The following is a 9,422-nucleotide window of genomic DNA, read 5'->3' as shown; positions in this document are numbered from 1 at the left end:
CGTCCTCCACCACCTGGATTGAGGCAAGTCACTATGCCACCATGAGGACTTAGAGCGCTTTGGGAATTGGGCATTCCAAATTGGGGAAAAAATGTTGAAAAAAAAATAATTCCTTCAAAATTTTTAATCTGCACTGTCTTGACATTATTCAAATGTTTTTTTTGAAGCAATTTAGGTAAACATAAGAGGGTTATTTCAAAGTCTGTTTAAAGTGCCACACTACCGTGACCCATAATAGCCACGTCAATGTGATCAGCCTGCAAGGCCAAACATTTGGCTCAATTTTGATGTAAATTACACAATGCACGCAGAAGATATGAGACACATACTTTTTTTTTTTTTTTACGTTACTTTATCACGTCGCCATGGCAACAGAAATAGAAATAAAAAGTTTGGAGCAGAAGAAATAGAAATAAACCTTGTGTAAATTGTCAGCTTTACGCTAAGCTAAAATGCTATATGTAGCCATTTTACATGCACGTTACCAGGCACGATCATATTTTTTTATCAAGAAAATTCACGTTAGATCATAATTTCTTTTTTTCTAGTAAGACCTTTGATATTAGGACAAAAATCATTTTCTTGATAATAATATATTTAATATATATAATAATAATAATTGTTTTCCTGTAAAAATAATTTATAAAAAGTTTTTATAGTCAAAACAAGTGGAAAAATCTACCAGTGCTGAAGAAGTAATCCAAAGTATTTAGAATACATTACTGACCTTGAGTAATCTAACGGAATACGTTTAAAATTACATTTTACAGCATGTATTCTGTAATCTGTAGTGGAATACATTTCAAAAGTAACCCTCCCAACCCTGGGCAGAGCTTATGACTGTCAGCATGAACATTGTCCGGCTTGATGAGATCTATATGTGTACAAAGTTTGGTGACGGTAGCTCAAAAGGGATGTGCTACAGAGCCCCCCAAACATGCCCATCTTCTAGGTGGTGTTACAGAACCCCCCCCCCCCCCCCCCCCCCAGCATGCCCTAATGGCTGACAACTCTGATGTGTGTGCAAACTTTCAAGAGTTTTCATGCATGTTAGTACCCCAAAATTACTGAAAACCTTGACAAGAAAAAAAAGAACAAGAATCCTTAGAAGAACAATAGGGCTTCCGCACTTTCAGTGTTTGGGCCCTAATAATAATATTCCTTAGAAGAACAATAGGGCCTCTGCACTTTCAGTGCTTGGGTCCTAATAATAATAATAATAATAATAATAATAATCCTTAGAAGAACAATAGGGCCTTCACACTTTCTGTGCCTGGGTCCTAATAATAATAATAATAATAATAATAATAATAATAATAATCCTTAGAAGAACAATAGGGTCTCTGCACTTTCAGTGCTTGGGCCCTCGTAATAATAATTCTTAGAAGAACAATAGGGCTTCCGCACTTTCAGTGCTTGGGCCCTAATAAAAATCCTTAGAAGAACAATAGGGTCTCCGCACTTTCAGTGCTTGGGCCCTTATAATAATCCTTAGAAGAACAATAGGGCCTTCGCACTTTCAGTGCTTGGGCCCTAATAATAATAATCCTTAGAAGAACAATAGGGTCTCCAAACATTCAGTGCTTGGGCCCTAATAATAATAATACTTAGAAGAACAATAGGGTCTCCAAACTTTCAGTGCTTGGGCCCTAATAATAATAATCCTTAGAAGAACAATTGGCCCACCGCACTTTCAGTGCTTGGGCCCTAATAATAATAATCCTTAGAAGAACAATTGGCCCACCGCACTTTCAGTGCTTTGGCCCTAATAAAGAAGGCGGAAACACATCATACAGGTCTGTGAAAAGGGTCCATTGAGATAAACAAATGTTGTTCAGCATGACACGTTTTGTGTTATGGCTCCCTCTACTGGTCAGATAAAGCGGTAGGTCTATTTGTAAAGGCTTTATTTACATGTCTGTTTACATTTCATGCAAAGCAAATGACTCAGCATCTACCAAAAGAGAATCTCTTTGTTAGAACTTATGCAACAGACAACTATAGAGCACATTTCTAAGCTGACAAAAGCTAGTCACTCTGCTTTAAATACCAGCTTAACCAGCATGCAATTCCCATGCTGGAATGGGCTGGTCTATGCTGGTTTTGTGCTAGTCTAGCTGGTAGACTAGCATAGCCATGCTGTTTACAAGCAAAACTGGAGAAGCTGGTCGATTAGTGTTTTTTTTTTTTTTTTTGGTTGTGCTGCTTATCCAAATTAGGCTGGCTGGTTAAGCTAGTAAAAAAGCTTAAACACCAGCAGAGCATCCAGCTATGATGTTTTTTTGTTTTGTTTTTCAGGGAATTTATGGTCATTACCAGTTTCAAGCTAGTTTTGGTGGTTTATTAGCTGGACTACCAGTCAATGAGGCTGAGATCAACCTTTTTGGGGCTTTTATCTAAGCTGGCAGGGACCCAGTTTAACTGGTTAATCATGTTCCAAAATACAGTTTGAATTGGTTGTCCAAGATGACCACACATTAGGTCTAAAGGATCTATTTTTCTATAGCAGAGTTTCCCCCAAAAAATTATTTACAGGAAAAACATTTGCAATAATTTACAAAAGTTTATTGGTTTTTAAAACCACATAAAAAATCTCAACATCAGTAAGCACTTTCAATACAAAAGAATGAAGAAATCTTGCTGAGATGTAATAACAAATTTATCAAACTACATAAAGAGACTGTACATAAACAATAACAACATGAGGGAATAGCAAAGGTAGGAAAGAAAGGGTAAAGCTCAACTCTACCAGGTCAGAGAATAGTACAGTCACAATCCTGGCTTGCCTCTTCATTAAAGTCAATACAGTAGTGCTTTTTCAAAACAACAAATGTTCACATACATATTTTAAGAGGAAGGGAAAAGTACACATTGAAGACATATTGTATAAAATAAAAACTGAACACAGAGGTCATTGTTTGAGTTATTTTAAAACAATGCAAATAACTAGTTTTTAGAATTTCCTTCTGATGGACAGAAATACTAAAGTTACAGTAAAGATTCGTGACAATTATGTACAGTGAACAAATGCACATTTATGATTGATAATATAATAAAAGTTTGATTCTTTAAATATTTATGATTAACAGTTCAATTGCTTTCACTCATGTTTACATGTGAGAACTTAACTCACTGAGATCAAAAGGTGAAAAACATTAACATGTTTTACTGAATCTCTTCTCCCCTAGTTCTTCGAAACAGTATACTGGGGGTTTCATGTATTGCACTGAAGTTCTCAAAGCCTTAGTTCATAAGAGAAATTAGTGCAATAAAACGAACCTCTAGAGCTTTGTGAATTTTCAATCATTGCATTTCCAGTGTTGACTGTTACATCCCTTCCCATCACAAAAAAGATATGCAATTGGGTAATATAAAACCACAACACATTTTTTAAAATCCATGCTATATTCACACAAAAGCACACTCTTCTGCAACAAGGCAAAATGCTATTTAAAATAAAATAAATTATGGAAGCTAAATAATAATCAATAAAAGAGAAAGTTAACAAAAAGGCAAAATGCTTGATAATGAAAACTCAAACAAGCTATATTTAGAAAAACTTTACATAGTTAAACTATTGGCTCATGGCTCAAAAAACAAAAGACCAGTTTTTTAGGGGTCATTGGCCACTATCATTACAGTCATATTACCAATATGAATATTAGTCAAGCTGGTAATAGTGTCTATTTTCTTTCATAAATTCTAACATATTTACAGAGCATCAAAACAAATGGAACTACAATAGTCCATTGCATTAATCTCCTTAGAATTGGCCTGCTACAAAGGATTACCAAACTATACCAGGATAATGTAGTCTGGCATGTTCTGTAAATAAAATTCAAGTGCTACAGTGGTTTTATGCTTTGCAAATTATATAATTGTTCATAAAATAATCTCCCTTCTCAATCCCCAATCTTGGCCCCAAAATGAACCTGCATGGGTGACATTTCCAAAGCTGTAAAAGTATTTTAAAAGCTGGGGTAAGACCTAAATTTGAAGCTAGTGATACTAAAAATGTATTCCTTCTTTATTTTTCTTAATAATAACAAAGCTTGTCTTTGGTATGGAAGTAAGGCTATGATGGACTTCAAGAACTACCACACTCAGCTAAAAAGTAGATCTTATGTTCTGATGTTTTAAAAGCACTGTACTTATCAAGTACTTAAGTACAATATGGTAGAGTATTGGCCCTTTGAATTAAATGATCAAATTAAATAATCTTAGTTACCTGATTTTTTTTTTTTTTTTCAGTTGTGAGAAACAGAGAGTAAATGAAAATGCCAACATGAGGCAAGTGCATTCTGACAAATCTTCATACACTTCATGTCTAGCAGTCTGTTTGGTACATGAGAGCATATATACTTCCATAAGTCTTATAATAACGAAATCTAATTTATGCAAACTGTTGAATGATAAACATCAATTGTTTGGGAAATGAATACAATACAGAGTCAAAATCATCTATTTCTTGGCCTCATACATGCATAGTTAATAAAGAAAACATTTAGGATAACATTTTGACAGAGCTTTCCTTGTTTTTTTCACAGCTAAAATCCACTTTGGCATTTTGGTTTCTATTACCCCCAATATTTGCTTCTAATACTTCAATTTAAAACAAGAAATTTACAACTTTCCTCAACCATATTCGTGTTGCAAATACAATATAAAAGGTGCCAGCTAGTGCAATAACCAGTGCCATTTTTTTTTTCAATGATTGTTATAAATCAAACCCAACCTGTTCTGTGGGATAATCTGATTAATCCCTTCAAATATTGAAGTTGGGGAGACCTGAGGTACAGTTTAGGGAAGCGTACTGCCACATAAAACCTCTCTCCTTGGGTTGAAATGTATCTGTTTATAGCTTTCACTTTTGTTAATTTGTAGAACATAGAACTTAACATACTAAAAGTGCACTCATTTATTCACTTTGAGCATTATTAAGCAGACACCCAACATAACAAAAATGATTTTGTGCAAGTAAATGCATACTTCCCAATTGACAAATCTACAAATTTCACTTATTTTACTTCTGGGTTCACATTACAAATTCTAACATGGCACATTGGTGTGCAATTAATTATTACTTTTAGAACAGCTGCTGCAGGTATACACTGCTGTATTTCAATAGTAAATATTGTGAATTTAATTAAGCATCACCTTAAAAGTTTAACCTATCTTATGTGATCTTCCCTTTTTACACTTCACTTCCTATTCCTAAATGAGTCAGACCCATCTGTATTAATTAAGGACAATACATATATAACAGTAATATGTTCAAGCTGTCACTTTTCTGCACATGGAAGCACCGATTTCATGTTAACAGCGTGAAAAAGCTAATTGAATGAGGCGCAATACCTCATACAGCTGGTGTAAATTCAAATGCAAGTATGTTTTCTAAAGATAAAGGGTTAAAAAGAAAATACATCCTGATTTCCCAACTCTCCATACAATGCCCTTTGACTGCAAATGTTCAAAGGATAAAGTTGTGAACATGAATACACAAAAATAAAAAAGACGTTGAGGCATAAAAACTGACATGTGTCTTCTTTGTAAATCTGGTGTTGGAGAGAAGGGAAAATGTGAAAAATCAGACTGTCACACCAAATATTTTTTTAAATGTTAAGCATTCTTGAAAAAAGAAGTTATTTTTGTTCAGCCTGGCACTTCAATATGGACTTATGTCTTGATGTTCAGGGGCTTACTGTAGGGTGTTGCTAAACAATGTGGTAAATACAGATATAGATTAGATTTAAAAAATACATACATAAAAACATATCCAATTATTAAAACAATACAAAAGTACAAATTAACCCAACATTTCCACTGTTGCCTGGTCTTTGCTCTCCAACCAGTCAAAGCCAGCAGAATTCACAGTCTCATTGCAAATCTGTTGAAAAAGTGGGTCATTCTTCAGTTCTTCCAGTGTTGAGTCTTCATATTGTCCTTGATGTTGACTGGGGTCAAAAAGAAGGTTGGTGTCCAAATTATTTAAATCATTTATGCTACTGGAGTGTTCAGAGGTTAGTCGTATATCGCTGGAAAACACTGAAGCTCCAGCAATAAGCTCTGATCCTTGGCCCACAAGCTGTGAGCCAGCATTCAAGCCTTCCTCATTTAGAAGATCTTTAACATTGCTGTCTAAATCCAAGGATTGCTGGTGCTGATGTTGGAGGTTTTGCTGTAGAGGCAACAGCATGCTCTGACTCTGCTGATTCTGCCCAAGGAACTGCCGCCTGCCTAAATGCTGCTGCTTCTTTGGCGGCTGATGCTCCCCTGAGGCTGATTGTGCTTGGCTTTCTTCTGCAGTGAAGCTCATGGGCTCCTCCCTGGCATTTTTAACGAGGTAACCAGGCTTCTGGGACTCAAAGGCTGATGAACAAGGTGAGATCAGAGCTTGGTGGCTGGCACTGCCAGGGAAGCTGTGCACGGTGGTGGTCTCCAAAATCTGAGTGAGATTCATGCGGGCAGTGTAGTTGGAGGGCATGTTGTTGATGCCCAGGCCACGTACTGAGTCATCTCCATCACCATCCATTTTGCTGATGAGGACATTGGTGATATTTTTGGTATTACTCTGCTGGCTTCCTGCTTGCATTGTTAGATCCTCAGAATGCATCATAACGGTGAGTGGAACGGACTGACTCCTCTGTGCCATGCTGCTGACGCTTGCATTAGCTTCATTATTACTGAAGATGTTGAGCACTTCAGGTGTCACAGGTGAATTGAAAGGAGAGACCACAGAGCGAGGGACATTGGGTGTTTGGGTTCCACTTAAGTTGCGCTGCCTGACTGCTGGGCTAACGCTGCGGCAACGGAAAGTTACAGACCCTGAGGAGGAGGTGCTGGCCTTGTTATCAAGGGGGGCTGGGACAGCAAAACCCTCTTGCTTACTGAGGATGGCCATGCTTGCCACTTGCTGCTGGACAGGGGAAATGGGTGTCAAGCGGCTGATATGCATTTCATGATGTCTGGATTGCGACTGACAGGACTGTCCGGGGATGCCGAAGGCATGAGGCTTTCGAAAGTGGTCCTCCACCAGATCTTGGTAGCTGGGCAAAATGCTAATACCATTATTGGAGTTCCCACCACTGGTACTGTAGCCACTGTTCATCCACTCCAGTCTAGTTTTATCTGGATGTGTGGCCATTGGTCTTTGCATGGGCTTTACAGGGCTAGAGGAGACTAGTGTGCTTCCATCATGGTATCCAGTGATGCTGGAGTTAATTGGAGTAAATGCAAATGGGTTCCTGCATTCCACAGGGCTGGGTGGGACACTACTGCTGCAGTTCGAGTGTGGCGTGCCAATAGGAGTTTGGCGACTACTTCCAAGAGCACCGTCAACGGGAGTGGTAGGCACTAGGCGTGAGCAGGGGCTTTCATGCATCAATCCCTGGCCACCTCCCATCATCTCAGAAGTGGGAGTAGGTGTTGGAGTGGGTGTTTGGATTGGGGTGCTTCTGCTTTGAGCTGAGCTGTAGTACAGAGTGTTGGTCTGGAGGGTGGACATCATGGTTTGTTGTTGGCCTTGCAGTGTAACATCCACACAGCTGCCAAAACTTTGCATACTACTATTAATTTTCATCTGCTCTTCCATTTGTACGAGTTCCTCTACAATGCTATCCTGGGTCATGTCATCATCATTAAACGGGAAAAAGCTGACGTTTGACTGGGTTCCATATTCACTCATTTGAGCCTGCTGGTTGGGTGGAGAGGCTTGAGGAATCACTGAGAGAGGCTCCATCACTGGGGTGGACATTTGCTTTTTCTCAGGCACCATTTGTGGGCCATAAACTTCTTGATGTGGTTGAGTGCCATCATGCGGCTCATTATCCCAAAACACACTCTTTAGTTCACATACTGCAGATAAGTCAGACTGGTCTATATGCAAATCATGTGAGTTTTTGGTTACTTTTTGCAGCAAAGCTTGACCAGGAGCACTAACAGTGCGGGTGGCCACAACTGTACTTTCTACACCTGATGGAGATCCTTCCCATCTCCCTTGGGAAATGCTTCGTGGCCTGCAAATACTCTGAAACTTGGTATTCCCAACTAAAGTGTCTTGACAAGAAGTGCTTGTTGTAGAGGTGACAGGAACTCTATAATCCATTACTGATGTGGATCCTTCCCATTTGCCTTGGGAGATATTTTGTGGCCTGCAAACTGTCTGGAACCCAGTAGTCCTTACCGTAGCTGCAATAGTTTTGCCTGTGGCTGTGAGAGGTGAACCTTCTGGCCTGACTGGAGTACATGATCTTGGAATTTGCTTCCCCACTATATCTGGCTTAGGTCCATTCAGTCCACCTGCTGGTAGTTGAGAGATGAGAGCTTTTTTAATAGGTGTTGGACTCAAATCAGTGCATAAGCCAGGTCTTTTGTGAGGGCTCTTAGATGCAAACACTGTATCTTTTGGTGATATCCCAGCTCCATTACCACTGATTGGCTGAGCGCTGATTGAGTTCTGATTGGCTGTGTTCTGGTACAAAGTGCTGTTATTTGTGTTGGAGTTATTATTGCTGCCAGCAGCCAGAGTTTTGCCACTAGGTAGTGTCCTCCCATTGCATTTGGACCCTGGTAGAGTGTCCAAAGGAGAGGGTACGCTAACTGCTCTGGGTTTGAGCAATCCTGAACGCTGTACACCACCAGTGGCTTCCTGAGTGGCTGCCAGCCTACTAGTACCACCTTGTGGTTGACCTCTCCCAATTATGGCTTCGGTATTTGTCTTAGTGTAGATGACAGGTGTTGTGGTAGTTGAGCGCCCTGGCCTTGCCAAAACAGAAGGCATTGCAGCTATTGACCCACTGCGAACACGTGTCACTGGTTGTAGATCATCGCTGAGGCTGGCAACTCCAGCAGACGCAGGCCTGACTTTGTTACTAGTAGGTTTATCTGCTGGTGTGCTGATCCCACTGCCACTGGACCCCAGGGATATAGTCGTCATCTTGACTACGTTGACCGAACTGACGTGGGGAGTTGACATTACAGTTTTGATGGGGCTATTAGTAATGAGGAGGGTTGGTGAGCGCAGGGTTATGCCACTAGAGGCAGATGGTTTGGGCAGGATTTGAGCATACCGGTGACGGGCTGACCGGTCATGGACTGGACTAGCCGAGAAGTTCTGAGGAGTTTTGGGGCACTGCTTCACAGGCTGGGTAACTACCTGAAAGTTTACAGGTAGAACTTTGCTTTCTGAAGCTGCCACAGGAACAGGGCTAGGAGACATCAGCTGCCTACTCCTTTGAACCTACAAAAAATACATAAAAGAGGAGGAAAGGAAAAACATCAAAGTCAAAGAGTAGGTCCTAAAATAAAAACTTGTATTCTCTTTTATCCACATGTAACCAAACCTTTTTGAGAATATTGCATATTACACATCATAGTTCATAGTTCTAGGCTGACAGTACTCCAAGAAAAATAAATACTCTCAG

The 9,422-nt window shown here is 39.5% G+C and overlaps 1 protein-coding gene across 2 annotated transcripts in view; it reads right to left on the bottom strand.

Annotated features, from left to right (window-relative positions):
- Positions 1-2,553: 2,553 nt before the first annotated feature.
- LOC127416086 (DNA-binding protein RFX7-like) overlaps positions 2,554-9,422 on the bottom strand; it is a 52,970-nt gene continuing 46,101 nt past the window's right edge. For both annotated transcript variants that reach the window (XM_051655216.1, XM_051655223.1), the window contains exon 9: positions 2,554-9,238. In XM_051655216.1, the coding sequence (XP_051511176.1) occupies positions 5,807-9,238 (3,432 nt within the window). In that variant the 3' untranslated portion in view covers positions 2,554-5,806. The remainder of the gene's footprint in view (positions 9,239-9,422) is intronic.

The sequence above is a fragment of the Myxocyprinus asiaticus genome, chromosome 2, assembly GCF_019703515.2.
Source record: "Myxocyprinus asiaticus isolate MX2 ecotype Aquarium Trade chromosome 2, UBuf_Myxa_2, whole genome shotgun sequence".
Lineage (NCBI taxonomy): Eukaryota > Metazoa > Chordata > Actinopteri > Cypriniformes > Catostomidae > Myxocyprinus > Myxocyprinus asiaticus.
The sequence above is the reverse complement of the archived record's forward strand: the minus strand, read 5'-3'. Positions and strand labels throughout refer to the sequence as shown.